The sequence below is a fragment of the Olea europaea genome, chromosome 11 (assembly GCF_002742605.1).
Source record: "Olea europaea var. sylvestris chromosome 11, O_europaea_v1, whole genome shotgun sequence".
Classification (NCBI taxonomy): domain Eukaryota; kingdom Viridiplantae; phylum Streptophyta; class Magnoliopsida; order Lamiales; family Oleaceae; genus Olea; species Olea europaea.
Window position 1 is genome coordinate 27,805,876 of NC_036247.1, and position 21,270 is coordinate 27,827,145.

The 21,270-nt window shown below is 38.1% G+C and overlaps 1 protein-coding gene across 1 annotated transcript; it reads left to right on the plus strand.

Annotated features, from left to right (window-relative positions):
* Positions 1–12,916: 12,916 nt before the first annotated feature.
* Positions 12,917–18,320, plus strand: LOC111403944 (disease resistance protein RPS2-like). Its single transcript, XM_023032628.1, is given in 4 exon segments — positions 12,917–14,693; positions 14,696–15,479; positions 15,637–17,361; positions 18,061–18,320. Coding segments are annotated over 3 exon segments (4,077 nt in total). The 5' UTR covers positions 12,917–13,094; the 3' UTR covers positions 17,331–17,361; positions 18,061–18,320.
* The last annotated feature ends 2,950 nt before the right edge of the window (positions 18,321–21,270 follow it).

Here is a 21,270-nt window from a genome sequence, read left to right on the forward strand (position 1 = left end):
GGCATGTTTTTACTCTCGTTTTGCATTTAGCTCAACTTCTCAATATTTGCACCTTTGGTCCTCGAACTATCACTTTGTTGCGTTTTGGTCCTTCTCGGCTCTTTTCTCCTGAATTCCACAATTTCCATTGAAATACCTACATTGCATGAATTTAACTAGATTAAGTCACAATTCAACCATTTTATCCATATTTAGGTCAAGTTTGTGAACAAATAAGTGTGTAAAAACATACTTATCAAATCCCCCAAACTTAAACTATTGTTTGTCCTCAAACAATGCAGTGACTCAATGCTAAACAAACATGGCTTAATAGCTTGCCGTGTCTCAGGATTGGAACTTAGCATTAACAATAAAATGATATCAATAGTGCGAGAATAAAATTAACCTTTACTCATCAAATGCAATACTCAACGTGTGTGTGTGAACTCATGCCAACATATCAAGCTTATGAATGGTTTATTCCCGACCCATAGTAGTCAAATTTATCCTTGCATCACTCGAGAGATGCACAACCCCCCAAACTTATTCTTTTCACTCTATTATCTCGGGGCGTGTTCTAAGATTGGGAGTTTAACAACTATAATCCTTACCCTCTCTTAGTTTGGATAGATTTTACCCTTACAAGTACACATATCAATAAGTAGAGACTCTCTTTAATTTGATTGTTTCAACCTTTAGGCTCAAACTAAGCTACTTACCTCGCATCAAGGTTAAAGTTATATCAACCAAATGTCCAACAAGGCCCCCCCTTTTTTTCTCATCTTCTCATTTACTTTCTATATAACCCGTGTAACAAGTTTTAGGCGATGACTCCCAAACCAGTTGGTCTTAGGGCACCAGGTTTTAAACCCTTGCAGCCTTATTCACCCGAGTTATAAATGCTCGATAAGATGAATTTTTGTCAACTTCTCCTTTTTCTTGCTTTCTATAGACCCCTGTAACGAGCTTTAGGCCGATAATTCCCAAGCCAGTTGGCTTTAGGATATCAGGTTTTAAACCCTAACAGACTTAGTTGCTCGAGTCATAAAGGCTTTTGAGAGAAGTGATGATTTTCCCATGTTTATTTTATGCCCTTTACTTGTTTTTCTAGACATTTGATCTCAACAACCGTCCTCAAGTTAAAGCTTTCACCTATTTCTCACCTTCTGGGTCTAGGCAATCCACACAATATAATTTCATGCACTGAGCCTCTACTTATCTCCATGTTTCCCTATAGTGGCTCAACCATCTCCAAACTATCTTAAGGTGGTTTAACGGGTTAATGTTATAGAGGGTTAACCTAGGTTTCTCATATTTTACTCCAACAATCCCAATCAATAACTTAACATGAAAGCATGAGTGGTGTGCAAAAGAATGTCAAGCATTGCATCAATAAGTATTCGCTAATTAAATCCTGTACTATATCCACAGTTCTAGTTTACACCTGTCCAATAATCACATCATAGCCGGCAAGCTACCAAACCCATACAAGCATGCAAAAGTAAAATCAACACTCATTCATCACGCATGCATCATGCAGAATGTAGTCAAATTAATGATTGATTGTGAAAATGCATATTAATTACATGCCGAATATTTGTTTAAAAATTATGCTACCATCCCCCAAACTTATACAGTACATTGTCCTCAATGTAAATGTAAAGTTAGAAAAACATAATTTAAAAATATATACACAACTTGGCAAATAGAGGTAAACAACACTCCCCTGATCAAAGTGGTGGTTGTGGTGTGTAGCTGGGACCCGCAGCATGATCTTCAGGAGGAGATGGAAGGCGAGATAGGATTTGTCTCATCAACTTTGTCTGCTGTGCTTGCTCGGCCTGAATGGATTGAAGCCTATTCTCCATACTTCCCAATCGATCCCAGGTTTCGTTCACTCGCCACTGTATGCCATCTATTCTCCCAGCATACATGTTGAACCTACCATTCATGGTCTCCACTTCCCTTCGTGCCGCTGTGGCTTCATTCAAAGCACCCCTTGTGTAGTCCCAGGAAGAGTAGAGGTCTCTCTGCACTTTGTCAACAGTGGTAGCCATGGTCTCGAAACTCTGCTGGAGATGTTTTATGTCCCGGCTAGTTCCAGTGGTGGTGGCAAATATCTGCCTCAAGACCTGATTGTTCATATCAACCTGGGGTGGTGGTGGAGGAATTTGAGGCATATCAAGGTCTGCATCTGCTTGACCTTCCTCATTCAATCGCCGTCGTCGTCGTACGTTTTCTAATTTCTGTTGGTACTTCAGTCTCGCTCGGTCTTGGGCCTCTAGTGTGGATTGCTTGATAAAGGGGCTTGGCTTTTCTGGTGCTTCCCCAGTTTGGATTTGTATGCCTGCTGCTCTACATATTCCACTTATCAGACTGGGAAAAATTAGTGAGTAATGCCTATCACCCCAAGTGCCTGTACCATGAATTTGGTTGTACATGTACGTGGCTAGATCAATCTTGTTTCTTCTAACCAAATGGTATATGAATCCGGCCTTTGGATTTGTAAATGTTGTTCTGTGGGATATAGGCTCGATGTTATGGCACATGAATAACCATAAAATTGCTATGGATGGGGTGAGATCTATCTGATGCCAGTCTGCTGTAGGTAGAGGCCAAGCGTTTTCACGTCCCAACAATATTTCTGCAACCTCATTCCAGTTGAAGTCTTCTGGGATAGGGACGACATTATTCCAGGATAAATGATAGTAGTCATGAATTACCTCTGGTGAGAACATAATCCACTTGCCCCTAACCCATGTCTGATGTAAGTGTTCCGATCCGAGAGTGTCGATTTCTGTGTTGCAATTTGCATAAAACTCCTTTGCTAGATTCTCATACACCGGATGAGGTCTTTCTATCACCTTTTCCCAGCCACAGTTGTGAATCAGATATGCTATTTCGAAGTTGGGAAATCTTCCAGCTTAACTGGCCTCTCGGGAATGATTGCCCAATTATGCACAACATTGGCGTATCGGGCTGCTGTATCTGATGAAAGGAATCTTCTAACACCCCCTTCGGGTTCTCTTGTTCGGGCCATTCCAGATGAGGAGCCGACTTTCTCTTTTTCCTTTGAAGTTCTTTTAGGAGGCATCCTGAAAAAGGAAGTACACAATATCAATCACTTGGTATAGGAATAATGGGCATTAATAATCTTTGAATTCATAATCCCCCAAACTTTCTTCAATATGCACATGTACGTGTGCTTATCCAATTTTTCAAAACATGAATCATCAATATATCTCTAACATTGCATAAGTATGGAAAACTCAAAATTATGGCTCAAACATGCATTTTTAGAAAATTTGACCCATGACCAAGTGACCAAATTCAGCCCCGGGCATCACCGAGAAATATCGAAATTTTCCCGGGCAAGTTTTGGACATGTGAAAGTACTCAATGACATCTAGCATATATCCAAATTTCACCTTAATCGGAGGTCGTTTGCATAAGAAAACATAGGGACGAAGGTAGTGACGTGAGTGAATAAGGTTAGCCATGAAGTGCCTTTGTGAATTCAAATGTTAGGGTAGTGGTTTTCAAATGAAATATCACATGATTGTTCGGCAAAAATGCTACACAATAACGATGTAAACTATTGCATAAGTGAAAAATCCAAGAATTCAAAACATGCGTCAATGTGGCATTTCGTCGAACATGTGGTGTGCAATGTTAGTTTCTTCCTATTTCTTAAACAACCCTACCATGAAATTTTCCCAATTCACAACACCATACCAATAAATCATTACACATTCTAACTAATTCCACACATTGAAACAAAATGTGAAAATGAAGCTCGAAATAAAGTGGGATTAGAACTCGTACCTTGGCTTGACAAGTTGGAATCTTGATTTGTTTCACTAAAGATGAATATCCAAGCACTTGTGTGATGAATGTGTGCAAGTATGAAGTGTGAGGGTGAAGTGAGTAGTGTGCAAGTGAATGGGTGAAGTGGGTGAGTGATCTCGAGTGTGAGTGAGAGGGGGGGGGGGGGGAATTTGGGGTTTAATTGTGTGGTCACGGGTTTTACTATGCGACCGCATAGTGTTGCACTATGTGGTCGCATAGTGCAAACTATTTCCCCGGGTTTGCTTTCGGATGCGGTCTATGCGATCGCATAGACCATAGATAATAAAAATGCCATTTTTGTCCAAAATTTTTTTTTTATATAAAGACCCAGCTCTCTACGCCTCCAAATTTTTCAGAAATATATTTTTAAAATATTGACATGTGAAATTTAGAAAACATAATATTCCTCGAAATACGTGAATTCCATAGTCAACTACCCAAAACGAACATCTTCGCACATCGGAATGCGTGTCACACACTCAAACACCCAAACACTTCATTTAGCACCCATTCATGCAACATTAAACGTGTAGTGCCTAGGCTATCATGCAAAATATGATCGATGACCTACGAAACAAACTAAACTCAAACAAATTCCTAAACTAATGCAATGCAATAAAATAAATTTAAGGATACAGTGGGTTGCCTCCCACTCAGCACTAGGTTATAGTTGATAGCTCGACTTTACCGTATTGCGTTATTCTGGCGATCAAAGATGGACAGTAGACTTGTCCTTTGAGAAATCACAGCCCCAATAGTGCTTCAAACGCTGTCCATTAACTTTGAATGTCCCCTTGCTGTCGTGAGTGATCTCAACCGCTCCATGTGGAAACACTTGTGTAATGGTATATGGACCAGATCATCTCGATCTCAATTTTCCTGGAAATAGTTTAAGCCTGGAGTTGTAGAGTAGCACTTTTTGCCCCACCTTAAAGTCACGCCTCTGGATATGCATGTCATGCCATTTCTTGGTGCGCTCTTTGTAGATCTTTGAGTTCTTGTAGGCTTCCATTCTGAGCTCATCCAGTTCATTCAGTTGTAACAGTCGTTTTTCACCCCCAGCCTTCAAATCCAAGTTCAACTTCTTCATTGCCCAGTAGGCATGATGTTCGATCTCAAGAGGTAGGTGACATGCTTTCCCAAAAACCAGTCGATATGGTGACATTCCTATAGGGGTCTTGAATGCAGTCTTGTAGGCCCATAAGGCATCATCCAGTTTCTTTGACCAATCCTTTCGTGATGAGTTGACTGTGACTTCGAGTATTCGCTTCAATTGCCTGTTGGATACTTCGACCTGTCCGCTGGTTTGGGGATGGTATGCGGTGGCTATACGGTGCTTAACGCCATATTTTGCTAACAACTGCTCGAACTGACGATTGCAAAAATGTGTGCCCCCGTCACTGATTATGGCTCTTTGTGTTCCAAACCGGGTAAAAATGTTCTTCTTTAAAAACTCAATCACCACTTTCCCATCATTAGTAGGTAGTGCAACAGCCTCGACCCACTTCGATACATAATCCACAGCCACTAATATGTATTGATTTGAAAAAGATGGTGGGAATGGTCCCATGAAGTCGATCCCCCAGACGTCGAATAATTCCACCTCTAAGATACTATTCAAAGGCATCTCATTTCTTCTAGATATGTTACCCGTGCGCTGACATCGGTCACACCTTTTCACAAATTCAAAAGCATCTTTAAAGAGTGTAGGCCAGTAAAAACCTGATTGAAGAATCTTCGCAGCTGTTTTCGAAGCACAAAATGCCCTGCATATATAGATGAGTGACAGTTTTCTAATATCAAAGGCACCTCTTCCTCTGGTACACAGTGACGAGCAATTTGATCAGCCCCCCGCCTGTAGAGAATGGGATCTTCCCAAAAATAATACTTCAATTCAGCGAAGAATTTCTTCTTCTGGTGACTTGAATAATCTGGCGGTATGATAGACCTGGCTAAATAGTTAACTATATCTGCATACCAGGGTGTTTCCATCACACCAAAAATCTGTTCGTCTGGGAAGATTTCGTTTATTTCCACTGTCTCTGTCCGTTCTGTGTCCTCAAGCTGAGATAGGTGGTCCGCCACCACGTTTTCACTGCCTTTCTTATCCTTAATTTCCAAGTCAAACTCTTGAAGTAGTAATATCCAACGAATGAGACATGGCTTAGCATCCTTCTTTTCCATTAAGTACCTGATAGCGGCATGATCTGTGTAGACTATGACCTTCGACCCCACAAGGTATGATCGAAATTTGTCAAATGCATAGACTATAGCAAGAAGCTCTTTCTCCGTAGTGGCATAATTTAACTGGGCATCGTTCAAAGTCTTACTTGCATAGTAGATCATGTGAAATACCTTAGTCCTTCGTTGACCCAACACGGCTCCCACAGCATAATCACTGGCGTCACACATTAATTCAAATGGCAGGCTCCAATCCGGTGTGATAATTACATGTGCTGAAGTCAACTTCTCTTTCAAAGTGTTAAAGGCCTGCAGACACTCATCAGTAAACTCAAATGTGGATTCCTTCATCAGTAAACAGCACAGAGGTTTGGTAATTTTTGAAAAATCCTTAATAAACCTTCTGTAGAATCCAGCGTGCCCAAGAAAACTGCGAACACCCTTCAGCACTTATCAAATGAAGATCCAAACACAGAGAAATCATCCGTGAATACCTCGATGAATTTCTCAATCATGTTTGAGAAAATAGCCATCATGCAGCGCTGAAAGGTAGCGGGAGCGTTGCATAATCCAAATGGCATAATTTTGTATGCAAAGGTGCCATAGGGGCAAGTGAAAGTGGTCTTCTCCTGATCGTCTGGTGCCACTGGAATCTGATTATACCCGGAGTACCCATCTAGGAAATAGTAGTGCGAATGCCCTGCTAATCTCTCCAGCATCTGATCAATGAACGGTAATGGAAAGTGATCCTTTCGAGTAGCTGTGTTTAGTTTACGGTAGTCAATGCAAACTCTCCATCCAGTCACTGTCCGTGTAGGAATCAACTCATTTTTCTCATTTTCTATCACTGTGATTCCTCCTTTCTTGGGAACAACTTGCACCGCACTGATCCATGCACTATCTGATATTGGATAAATAATGCCTGCATCGAGCAACTTCAATACCTCAGCTCTAACCACTTCCTTCATATGTGGATTCAATCTCCGCTGCGACAAAAGGCCTATGATCGGCCTATACCACCTCTGCTTCGCCTTTGTTATTCCAAAAGATCAGGCATTGATGGAGCGATGAGGGTATACAGCGACTTCCGTGTATCCAATCTCTTCCTAGTAGCACGTTGTAACTAGTAGGACCATCTATTACAAAGAAGACAGTGGTCCTAGTAGTCGTCCCTATAGTTATGTCCAATGGCATAACTCCCTTAGCTGAAGTTGCTCCTCCATTGAAGCTAGTGAGGATGACTTCTGTAGGAATCATGTCACCCTCTGTCTTTGCGAACTTCCTCATCATCCTAGATGGAATGGTGTTTATAGCTGCTCCATTGTCGACAAGCACTTTTGCCACTGGGACACCGTTAATTAGAGCTTTAACGTATAATGGCCTAAAGTGTTTAGTCAATTTCATGGCTAGCCATTTAAAAATAACCTTTTTGGCAGCCTCTATTTCTACTTCCTGCTTGTTTTCTGTCGAATTATCCCCCTGTGATAAGTCGACGTGCAGTATATCACGTTGATCCTCTGTTTCCCGAACTTCCTTCCTACTTCTTTCAAATGCTTCCTCATCAGTTATCCAACCTGTGGGAGGGGGCATTATTCTTGGAGGTGACCCATATTTTTCAGAGCGAGGCACTCTCTTCTTCCTTTTGGGTGTCCCGTACAGTACGTAGAAGTCGAAAGGACGCCTAGATGGTTCCCCCAACAAGTCTACTTCGCGAACTCCCTCTCGATGTAGTTGCTTCAAAAGAGTATTGCGCGATACTCCTCTCTTTCTTCTTTCTGCTTCTAGGTCGATTTCTTCTTCAATGTCTATCATCCCGTCATCCTCTTCATCGTTGTAGGCCTCTCTAGAAGTCTGGCCTTCGTCACATACCAGCACGCAGGCTTCTCCGTCATTGTCTTCCCTCTTTTCTTCTTTTTCTTTATTCTTGAATTCATTGGCCAGTAGGTAATTATTGGCCACGACAGGAGGCAACGTACCGAATTGGATAGTAAGGGGCTGATCTGGATCTTCTTCATCCCTTCTGTCTCACTCAAACCTTGATCTCCCAGAAGAAGTTTCTGGCAGTTCCTTCATTGATTCATCTGTACCGGTCTCTTCACTATTTTTGAGGACATTTTGATTGGCTACCTCGAGTAGTTTAGGTGCTTTAGGATGTGGCATTCCCTGTTGCTGCCTCATCATCCGTCCGTAGTTTTGTTGGAAATGCCTTTGTTGGGTCCTAGTCATCTCATCGAAGGGTATTGCCCTTCCTACATTGTACTGGAATGAATGCCATACATTTGGCCGGCGAGGTTGCGGCCTGAATGTTCTTCCATTATCTGCTGGCCTGAACTGCCTCTGAAAAGGCGGTCCTCTATAGAATGATGTACCTCGCCCTCTACCAGGCTGAGTGTTTGGGAAGAAGGTAGGGCGATGAGGATGCTGCCATGTCCCTGGTTTCTCCATATTTCCATTCACTTCTCTTTTACACCTTGCACACAGGACGTCTTCATCCTTTTTTGGTTCTTTCCCCTTGATTCGTTCAAAGACGCTGGGATGTGGTCTAGGATCCTCTTCTCCATCATCTACGACCAACTTGAATTTTGGCAACTTGTTTTTGAATCCAGATGTCACCATGTTTACTCCAAGTGGCTGTGGGAAAGGATTTTCATCCACTGCCATCTTCTTCTTATCATCGAACGTAATTCGTCCTGATTCAATGGAATCCTGCAATACATGGCGAAAAACCAAGCAATTGTTAGTCAAATGTGACCATGCATTATGCCACTTACAATATTTTTTACCCTTAATTTGTTCAGGGTTTGGCAATTTGTACTTATCGCTCAACTTTATCTGCTTATCTCTATATAATTTATCAAATATAAGGTCAGCTTTGGTCATGTCGAACAATAACGTTCTAGCCTTTATGTTTCCATCTTTTATGGGCTCATCTTTGCCCGATGGTCTAGACTTGGCCATTATGGGACAAGTATATGTATCCCCTTTGATCAATTCGGCCAAATACATTTCGGCCTGATCGTATGACTCGTCGTCGATGGTATGAACGTCAAAATTTGGGTCTTTGTAATAAGTCCCTTTACTAGAATTTTTCATTTGTTCTTCCTCTCTTATCAGTCGCTCATACCTAATCACATTCGCATTCAACTGGAAAAGGTCAGGAAATTCCTTGTTCTGGAACTTCTTTTTTAAATCAAAGCTCAAGCAACCCTGAGTGATTTTGCCAAATTCTTTTTCGGGCAGAGGTACAAAACACTTGCTTCTTACTGTCTTGAATCTTTGGAGAAAACTTTCTTTCCATTCGTTTGACATTTGACTTAGATTCGCCAAATCAACCAAAGTGACTTCAGACTCAGTTTTATAAAACTGAGCGTGAAACAACTGTTCCAATTGTTGCCATGTTTGAACAGAGTTCGCTGGCAAGTTGATGAACCAGGAGAAAGCTACTCCTGTTAACGAACTAGGGAAAAGCCTCATTTTATGGTAATCGGTTACATCACCACTTTGCAATGTGAATCGCCCTATGTGTTCTAGAGTAGACACTTCTCCTAAACCGATAAACAGTGAGAATTCTGGCACTTTGTACCCTCTAGGCCATGGATATGCTTGGTCTACCCAATCAAGATATGGTTTTGTGTACGTCGGCCTAATGACGGGACGTACCCCAAAAGCCATCTGATCCTGTACGATTTTCATAATCTGGTTCCTCAACATGACGTTAGGGTCATATGGAATTCCTACAGGTTGGTTAACCGGTTGATTTGCATGAGGTCTGATGTTTGGTCCTTGATTGGCAACAAAATTACCATGATTAGGGCCATTACCATTAGCCTGAACATCTATTCCCTCATTAACACGTGGAATATTCTGTCCATTGTTCAGGACATTATATTTTATGTTTGGATTACCCCCCAAGTTAGGCATACTACTACCATTGTTCTGATTTGGCACTGTAGTACCCCCTTGGTTTGAAGTAGAGGGACCAGAAAGCGGTTCTATCCCTTGATTCGGATTTAGGACCGAGGGATTATGTCCCACAATTGTCCTAGTTTGAAAGTGGTTTGTAAGAGGTATAGCCGGTTGACATATTTGGCCTACTAACTTATTCATTGTTTCGTTCAACGTCTTTAGTTATTTGGCCATGTTGTCATAGTGTACATTCCCATTTTGTGTAAATCTTTCCATATTATGAATACTTCGAAAATTTACCTGTTCAACGACGTCTTGCGTGAGTTCTCCAAGTAATGCACGCATGGTTCGAGGACTCAACTTCTTCATTGGTTCGTAACGACTGTTACTGCTCTGATTCAGTCCATCTGTTCGTGGAGAGGCATGCTGCTCCTCATATTTCTCGATCACAGACTGGATTCCTCCCTGACTTGCTGCTTCCTTATCGGATCTCTGAGGCATATTGTTTCACCTTTTGTACTTTCAACACTTAACACCACTGTCCCACTGGGCGTGCCAAATTGTTTCGCGCGGGTTAGTCGCTAACAATTAAAAAGGATCAGACGATTGTGTAAGGGACAAACCTCTTGAGACAAAGTCCCAAAAAGGGGTTTTTTTTTTTTATTGGCGATGACTTTACAATTGGAAATGAAAAACAAAGTGTCTTCAAGGGGCGCAAGCACACGAGTTACTGAAAGAAAAGTGTTTAAGTCTAAGCTAAGGAAATGAAAATTACATATTCTCTGTTCGAGAGTTTTTTGATTCGGTCCTTTGCTCTATGTTTTTTCTCCCTTTTATACTTCACAGACGATCTCTTTGTGATCAACCGCCTAAAAACCACTTGATCGCCCTATAACTGTCCACTTTCCTCATAATGGCCAACTTGTCATGAAAATTGCCTTTTAACTGCTGCCATTACTCTTCATCGTTCAACCACTTTCGATTGAGTTCCTTGAATCGTGGAACGTGATAGGGCTGCTTTGATAACGGCACGTTTTGATGACCACAACGCTTTATGTTTGTTAAGACCTTGGGCGACTTGAAGGTTTGGGCGATAATAGAGTAACAGCTTTGGGCGACTGTATGGCACTCCGTTCGCTCAGATTCTGGGCGACTTGTAAACTTGGGCGATGGCGTTACCGCGTTCTTGGGCCTCCCTATTTGGGCCTTCATCTTGATTTGTTTGATTGGGTTTCGTTCTTTGAGCTATCTGATTTGGGGATCCTCCAATTGGGCTTCACTCCTTAGGCCGTTCGATTTGGGTTGAATTTTTATGTGTCAACAGTTCCCATCCACTCGTATGCTTTCGACTTTGGAGAATATTATAAAAAGGTTGGAGATTTGGGGCATCAATTTCTTGAAATTAAAGGTTGAAAGTTCGTAATTCATAAAACTAGAAGTTCGTGATTCAAAAATTAACAATCGAATTTAGATAAAAATTTGAATATTTTATTTTTAATATAACATATATATGAATATTTAGATAATATTATTTATTGAGTTAAAAAAATATAAAATAATTTTTAGATAACACTACTTTCCACAGGAGAGCAATTACAGAAATACTAGTCAAATAGGACTTCAGACATTCGGCCCCTGATTTTAATCAAGGGCTGAGGTGGATTCATATATAAAAGGCTGTCTAAAGTTTCTGTTTCAGAAGCGTCTCTTAGCAATTACCAGAGGTCATTAGGGTAAATGACACAACGTTTCTCGCTATAAAGTCCCTCACGCCTTTGTTACAGTATTAAGATCTTTTCAACCTTATTGCGTTCTCTCTCCCCCAAATATTAAGAACTTTTAAACCTTACGTTCTCTCTCACCCACCGTACACGGCAGCGCCACCTCTTCACCGCCATCGGCTCACCGAGATCCGCTATCCCTGGTAGTTCAACGTTTCTAAATCTGAGTTTTTTACTCACCCCCATATTCCCAGTTTCTCTCTCTAAACATGTTCAAGAAATTGTATATTATTTATTGTTATTACAAATTAAACCCAATTTATGTACTGTTGATCTACGATTTGCCTCCTTTTTTTTCACTGTTTGGGCCGTTTCTCATAATTTCGTGCTTCTTCTACCCATTTTTTATTTTTATTTTTTTGTATAAATTCTTGTCGGCTAAGAGTGTGCTGACTTTGCAAGCATTTAATTATATTTCCCACTTCTTTTATAGGATATTCGCTCCTTGCCCGGTTTGTTTTGGGATTTCGATTTTCATCTCATTTATATTATCTTCCTAATTTATCCAATTCAATCATGTGATTGTTATTTGTTATCATTAATTCTGATTGAATAAATAAATAATTAATTGATATTTGGTTCTTACTTTTGTTCCATGTTGCATCCCAAGTGTTTTGAGTGTTGGCTCAGTTGAAGTGATTAAAGGTCAAAATATACTAATCTGAAGCAATTTTCGGGTAGCTATTTTAATTTTCAATTACCATTTTATTAGCTTTGTCTTTTATCTTCTATGTATTTATATTTTTCTTCTCAATCTTTTCTATCTATTTTCATATGTTTGGTTGAACCTTGTTTTTGTGTCAGAGAATCATAGCACTCTAATGCCAAGTTGTTACATGTATCTTCTAGTAATGACTACTATTTAAATTTCTATAAAGTTAACCTTTAAAGATGATTAAAAAAAAAAGAAAAGAAAAAAACTATGACAAATAAGCCAGTAATTGAGTTGTTTCTAAATGAATAAAATTGATTGTTTAGGTGTTAGTTTACTTTATCTGTAAGTAGTTTAGAATAATAATATTTAAACTCTGCGGAGTCAATTATAAAATGAACAATAATCGCTGTTAGTCCATTGGTTCAACAATTGCTTTTCTAAATGCTTTCCAACCTCTTACCTTAACCAAGTCCGTTCTCAATAGAGTAACTTAATAGTTTTTAAATTTTAATAATATAATAGTGAATTATCTCTTTTTTTATTTTTTCTGTAAAAGTTCAAATATTTTGAAATAAATTAGTGTTTTGAAAAATTTTCTTGATTTACTTTGTACAAAATGCAGGAGACGTCGTTTTGTTTTCTTTCAGCCAAATAAGTGCCCCACGGTTTAATATTTCTCAAAGTAGTAGCTAAAGTTTTTATTGGTTTTTTGACTATATAACAATACTGCTGCAGGAAGTCACATGGCTCAGTTTGTAGAATTTTTTAAAAATGTTTTCTCATGGCTAAGCCAAGACTTGGAGGAGAGTATGAAAACTCTTCATAGAAAAATATTATCGCTGGAAGTTCTGAAAGATGATGTGCACAAAGCATATAATCATGGAAAAAAACGCAAGAGAAATGTTGAAAAATGGTTGATTGATGTTGGAAACAATATATCAGAATCTAAAGCTCTTGAGCTATATTTTCCTAAAGAGCTTTTTCTTGAGGTTTATGAGAGCATTGACATCTGGATGTCATTAATGGATGACAATGTCTTAAGCATTGGAATTTACGGAATGGGTGGAATAGGTAAGACAACTTTGGCTATGCATGTCCATAATAAGCTTTTAAAGGAATCCACATTGTTGGGTCATGTTTATTGGGTCACAGTTTCTCGAGAGTTCAGCATTTACAAGTTGCAAAATGACATTGCCCATGTCTTGAAACTATATTTCTCATGTGAGAATGACGAGAGGAGAAGGGCAGCTGAACTCTTCCAAGCATTCAAGGAGAGGGGGAGATTTGTACTTATATTAGATGATGTCTGGAATCAAATTGACGCAGAGGAGATTGGTATTCCTTTAGGAATGAATGGATGCAAGTTGGTCATAACGAGTCGTTCTAGTGAAGTTTGTCATTGGATAGGTTGTCAGAAGATTATAAAAGTGAACACACTTTCTGAACAAGAAGCTTGGGAATTATTCTTGAAGAAACTTGGCAGAGTTGAACTTCATCCGCGAGTAGAAGGGATTTGCAAGAAAATGGTAAAAAGATGTGGTGGTTTGCCACTTGCACTTGTCACATTGGCTGGAAGCATGAGGAGGGTTAGTGACATTCATGAATGGAGAGATGCATCCGAAGGACTGGCAGAATCATGTATGGGACGAGCCGGAATGGAATATGTGGTTCTGCCAATACTCTTATATAGTTATGATCGATTAAGAGATACAATGCTAAAAGGTTGTTTCTTGCATTGCTCCCTGTATCCCGAAAACTGTCATATTCCAAGAGATGAATTGATTGAGAATTTCATTTCAGAACAGCTGGTGGAGAGAAGTTATAGAAGCTTTAGAGCCGAGATTGACCAAGGTCATGCAATACTGAACCAATTGGAGAGAGTCTGCTTACTGGAAAAGACTTCAAATGGTACAGATGTGAAGATGCATGTTTTGATTAGAGACATGGCAATAGAGATCGCTAAAGAGAACCCTAGATACATGGTAAAAGCTGGAATTCACTTAAGGGAAATACCAGATGAGCAAGAGTGGACAGAAGATTTGGATAAGGTTTCCTTGATGGATAACACTATAATGGAAATTTCACCTGGCACGTCGCCCAAGTGTCCTCGACTTTCAACATTAATTTTGAGTGGCAATCCTTTGAAGAGGATTCCAGATCCTTTCTTTGTGCACATGTGTCATCTACGCACTATCAATTTAAGTCTCACTAAAATTCAGAGCTTGCCAAATTCTATTTCAGACTTGGAGGATCTTAGAACATTAAAGCTGAAATTTTGTAATGAACTGGAATCGATGCCATCCTTGGAAAAACTCAAGGAATTGAGACATTTGGACCTCACGGAATAGGTAAGACAACTTTGGCAATGCATGTCCATAATAAGCTTTTAAAGGAATCCACATTCTTGGGTCATGTTTATTGGGTCACAGTTTCTCAAGAGTTCAGCATTTACAAGTTGCAGAATGATATTGCCCATGTCTTGAAACTATATTTCTCATGTGAGAATGACGAGAGGAGAAGGGCAGCTGAACTCTTCCAAGCATTCAAGGAGAGGGGGAGATTTGTACTTATATTAGATGATGTCTGGAATCAAATTGACGCAGAGGAGATTGGTATTCCTTTAGGAATGAATGGATGCAAGTTGGTCATAACAAGTCGTTCTAGCGAAGTTTGTCATTGGATAGGTTGTCAGAAGATTATAAAAGTGAACACACTTTCCGAACAAGAAGCTTGGGAATTATTCTTGAAGAAACTTGGCAGAGTTGAACTTCATCCACGAGTAGAAGGGATTTGCAAGAAAATGGTAAAAAGATGTGGTGGTTTGCCACTTGCACTTGTCACATTGGCTGGAAGCATGAGGAGGGTTAGTGACATTCATGAATGGAGAGATGCATCCGAAGGACTGGCAGAATCATGTATGGGACGAGCCGGAATGGAATATGTGGTTCTGCCAATACTCTTATATAGTTATGATCGATTAAGAGATACAATGCTAAAAGGTTGTTTCTTGCATTGCTCCCTGTATCCCGAAAACTGTCATATTCCAAGAGACGAATTGATTGAGAATTTCATTTCAGAACAGCTGGTGGAGAGAAGTTATAGAAGCTTTAGAGCCGAGATTGACCAAGGTCATGCAATACTGAACCAATTGGAGAGAGTCTGCTTACTGGAAAAGACTTCAAATGGTACAGATGTGAAGATGCATGTTTTGATTAGAGACATGGCAATAGAGATCGCTAAAGAGAACCCTAGATACATGGTAAAAGCTGGACGAGATTGACCAAGGTCATGCAATACTGAACCAATTGGAGAGAGTCTGCTTACTGGAAAAGACTTCAAATGGTACAGATGTGAAGATGCATGTTTTGATTAGAGACATGGCAATAGAGATCGCTAAAGAGAACCCTAGATACATGGTAAAAGCTGGAATTCACTTAAGGGAAATACCAGATGAGCAAGAGTGGACAGAAGATTTGGATAAGGTTTCCTTGATGGATAACACTATAATGGAAATTTCACCTGGCACGTCGCCCAAGTGTCCTCGACTTTCAACATTAATTTTGAGTGGCAATCCTTTGAAGAGGATTCCAGATCCTTTCTTTGTGCACATGTGTCATCTACGCACTATCAATTTAAGCCTCACTAAAATTCAGAGCTTGCCAAATTCTATTTCAGACTTAGAGGATCTTAGAACATTAAAGCTGAAATTTTGTAATGAACTTGAATCGATGCCATCCTTGGAAAAACTCAAGGAATTGAGACATTTGGACCTCACGGGTACTAGTATTAAGGAAGTACCTAAAGGTATGGATAGCTTAACCAACCTCAGATTCCTGTATTTGAGATGTTCTAAATTAAAGGTGTTACCGACAGAGATTTTGCATAGACTCTCACGTCTTAAGTTGCTCTCATTGCCAATTCATATATGTGTACCAATAGAAAAAGTTGAGGCATTGAAAAAGTTGGAAGTATTAGAAGGTAGATTAAATAGCGCACGTGATCTCAATCGATTACTAAAGTCTCGACAACGTGACAAGCGACTCAGTTTCTACAGATTGTCTTTAAGCTCAAAAAGGTATAGAGATTTTGATGATGTTCATATACTAAGCTGTAAACGGGCACAGTTTGAAGATGGCAGTCTCATGGAGTCCTCTTCACGCAAAGATGGGAATTTGCTTCCACGAGATATTCAAGAACTAATATTTGATAATAGTGGCTTGAGTTGTTGCTTAATGGATGATTTCCCAATTTTGAATAATGCTAGAGACTTAAAGTCCTGCATCATAGAAGATGAGGATAAATTAGAGTGCATTATGAGGTTATCGTCTGCAAATGATCAACAATCTAGTGGCGCCCCATTCCAAAGCCTTGAAATTTTGAAACTTGGGAACTTGCGAAATTTTATTGGACTTTTCATGTGGGAAGCAGCTGCACCTCTTTCACCTTTCACATTTTCCTGGCTCAAAAAGTTCAAGATTGGACATTGTTGTAAAGTGAAGAAGCTTTTCCCTCAGAGTTTGATACATAATTTTCGTAACCTCGAAGAGTTGATGGTCTTTAACTGTGTACAAATGGAGGAGATAATAGAAGGTGACAAGAATGAAGGAGGAAACAGTATTAGTGCTGATATCACATTTCCAAGGTTACTTATTTTGCATCTTAGGAATCTGCCACAACTGAAGAGCATCTGCAAGGGGTTGATTATTTGTGATTCCATTCGGCACATTTTTTTGGAGGGCATTAAAAAGATAAAGAAAGTGCCTTTATATCTGCAGCTTCTCAATGGACAACCATCTCCGCCGCCATCTCTTATATTAATTTGGATATGTAGAGAAGACAAAGAATGGTGGGAATCATTGGATTGGGACCATCAAAATGCCAACAGCGTCCTTGAACGCTTGGTAAGATACTTTGATGGGCAGTGGTGGATGGCCCAGGATCAGCCTTCTAATACTGGCTCTGGCCCTGTTGATAACTGAAGAAGTTGTTTGATTAAATTCATCCACTCAGGTATGTATCTATTCCGTCACCTCATTAATTTTAAACAACGTTTTGCTTTTATTTTAATTAATTCCGATAAATATTTTTTTAAATATACTTTTTGTACGTATGATCCGAAAAGATAGCATGACTTACTAATTATCACAATACTTAACCCTTAATAAGAATAATCACAGAATCATTAATTCAAAATTATAGTTTTAAATATGAAAATCATATCAGTTTATCGTTTATATTTAATTAACAAGATGCACCTTTTTCATGTAAGAATATTATGAGGTTTTCACAAATTAGCCTTTCAGACAAAAAAATAAATAAAATAAAATAAGGTTCTCACAAATTTGTAAATATCCAAACAACATTTAGATATAAAATCAGAAAATAAGTTATTTTACAATAAACCTAAAATTTAAATAAAGTTACTATCAATTCAAATTTGTACAAAATAAGTTATAATATTAGAAAAATACATTAATTAATAATCATTTATTCCAGCCTATCTTAATTGTCTCATAATGCTTTTGTGTGTATTTTGATTTTTAAGCATTTTCCAGGTGGTGTGATAATATCTAAGCTCGACTAATTCTAGCATCTTCACATCTTGATTAAGTTAATAATTGACTCATCCCATATTTTCTCTTAATTTGAGGAAACTTTTCTTGTCAATTTTAACTTGAGATATTACAAAATTTTACTTCTTCTTGTCAGGGTTTTACAAGAATGCTTAGCTAATATGGTTGGCTGGGATTCAAGACAATATCTAAGCTGGAGTTTGATCAACGTGTTGCAGCACTTTTTAGGCATTTCATGGCGATCCAATTCGGTTTCTGAAGGTTGTCTTCTAGGTGTATTAATATCTTATTTGATAATGCATACACTTCCGTAATAAACAATATGTTTTGGATAGTATGTGTATTATATTTTATAATTTTATGAAACGTACAGTATATCGGACTTGAGAATATCCACTTATATTCCATTGGATTCTAAGCATTTGTTTTTGTGGGGACAGTGAATGCACAATTTGAGAAAGATGGTTACAGTGGCTGAAACGGAAGTAAAATGAGTCAAATGAATTGGAGAAGAAAAGTGACCAGAGAATGAATATTTATAATCTGGAAAGGAAGAGTGGATTTGGAGAAAATTTAGATGGTTTGGTGAAAGAAAGTGGTTTGTAGTAGGAAACTAAACGAAATGGGATACGATTTATGATTATATATATATATATATATACACGGGAATGATCTCTTAAGCACTGGTGCTTAATTTATGTTAAGCAACGATGATATGGTTTATCATTTAATTGGTAAAGTTTTGTTGCTTTTTAAGTTGGTATTGTCCAACTTATAAGAACTTTGTGAAATTTTTTATCAAATTTGTTATAGTCAAAGTTCGCCTTGGTGGTGGGTCCAGTGCCTTGTTGGCATTTACTATCGTCGCCTGTCACTCTCTAAATTTTTTTTATCAAATTTGTTATATTCAAAGTTCGCCTTAGTGGTGGGTCCAGCGTCTTGCAGGCATCTATCATCGTCGTCCGTCACTCTAGTAGCATTCGATGTATATGAGGTTATCAATTACAAGTAGTTGTGGGAAAACTTACCTGCTTCCAGATTTCATCTGTAACTCATATTACCATTGGTAAAAGACTGGAGATGGAATCTAAGATGATGGAAGGATCTGTTTTATTCTGGAAGAAAGTTGTTTGAAATGATTCAATGGTGAAAGTGTTACTACAAATCACGGATTGGCACTATGGTATATGGTTGTAGCTTTAGTGGTTTATTTGTGTGTAAATATTTAAATTGGAGTGTGCAAGCCGCCTAAGTATTAAGATTATAAATTATGAGATTCTTTTGTGGGTATTTCTAGGCAATTTCTCGCTCAAATTGGCAAAAGTGCCAACCGATATTTTGATAGACGTGTTTATTTTGATAGATGGGTGTTGGAGTAGACTAGTGTTATCACTTAATAACCGAATTTAAAAATGTATCTCATTTGTCATTAAACTATGCACCGTGTCCCCATTCATCACTCAAATGGAAAAATCTGTTAAGTTCAAACAAACGGCGTCGTCTTGAGTGATGGATGGATGACACGGCGTATAGTTTGATGACCATTGAGTTAATTTTTAAGTTCAATTATAAAGTAATAATACTTAGCAAAGTTTAGTAATCATTGAAATACATTTTTAAGTTCGATTATTAAGCAGTAAAAATATCTTTTTCCCTCAACTGTGAAAGAAGACATTAAAGAAAATGAAGGAAAAATTTTGAAAAATCAAATTGACCTCAGTTATCTTGGCATTAATTTGATTTGAACATTTGTGTACTTTTACTTCTTTTTTTTTGTCAATTTCTTTAAGTGTTCCTATCGTTTCTCTTTCAATCTTTTATGTGAAGTTCGAGATACAGTGTACTGATTCTATTTATCTAAAAATCAAACATACGTTTTCTCCCTGATGAATGGACATCAGCAAAAGTTCTCTTTTTTTATGCAATTTATAGGTCTCCGACTTTCTACTTCCTCTTTTCTTTTCTTTTCTTTTTTTTTTTTCCTTCATTTTCTTTGGTTTCTTCTTTTACAAATGTCGATTTGAGGGATTTAATAATTGAATTTAAAAATATATCTCAATAGTTATTGAACAATGTCAAGTGTCACCATTTAATAACTAAACTTAATAATGTATGTCAATGGTCACTGAACTTTATCGAGTGTTAATGCTTCATAATTGAATTTAAAAATGTATTTTAATGGTTACCGAACTATGCATCATGTTACTCATCCATCACTCAAGCCGACTTCGTTTGTTGAACCTAACGGATTTTTCCACTTGAGTGATGAATAGATAACGTGGTGCATAGTTCAATGACCATTATGATATATGTTTGAGTTCAATTATGAATTTGTAACACTTGGTGAATTTCAATGATCATTGAGATAAATTTTTAAGTTTAGTTATTAGGTAGTAATACTTAACAAATTTCAATAATAATTCACGTAATTAACCCTTGTATGTTTTGAAAATTATGGTTGCTATGTATCATATAGAGGATGATGCATAAATATAAAATCATGAAGGTGTGCTGTGAGAAAGAATCTTATAAAAAATGCCAATTTAGAACCTAGGTAGAAAATGGAATTGTGGTGGACAAGGACGTTAGTTACCTTACTCAGGATGTTGAAATGTATGTGATCGTGATGATCTGGCTATGTATGTGTCATTTGATTATATGAATTACAAGTGTCAACATTTAAATGTGAGGTTATATCATATATGATTTAGAACGGACATTGTGGATTTGTGATAAATAAGAGATGTCTCAGTTAAGATGTTAATATGTGGCGATGTGAAATCGTGTAGCAACAGGCACTACGAAGCTCACAGGAAATTGTCACAAATTTCAAGAACGCCAAATACACCAAGATTTTGGATCCAACCCATGAATAGTGAACTAAGCAACCAAAAGTATATGAAATTAACGACCTCTTAATCACACAACTTACGAAATCACACCTGAATTTGTGGATTTTAACCCAAGACAATAAATTAAGAAAACCCGACAATAATGAAGATTATAGAACCCCTTGATTACATGTATTGTAATTCACACCCGATAGTTTTGAACGTCACAAAATGTTCTAAATCTCGATAAGTTCGATGTTTTGTTCCATCAAGAACAAGTAATTGAAGCAAAGCTTTAAGAGAAGAAATCTCAATTTTTAATTCAAGCAAAAGTCTCGATTGTTACAATGAGAAAATAAGAAACTTATTTATGCTAACCCTAGAATAATGTTAGAAAAAGGGAATATATCTTCTAAAGATTACAAATATTGCATAAAATTGGAATTCTAACATAAATAGGTAACTCGCGAAAAAAGGAAACTTTGCGTCTCAAAAAAATACACCTTGTGATCGCA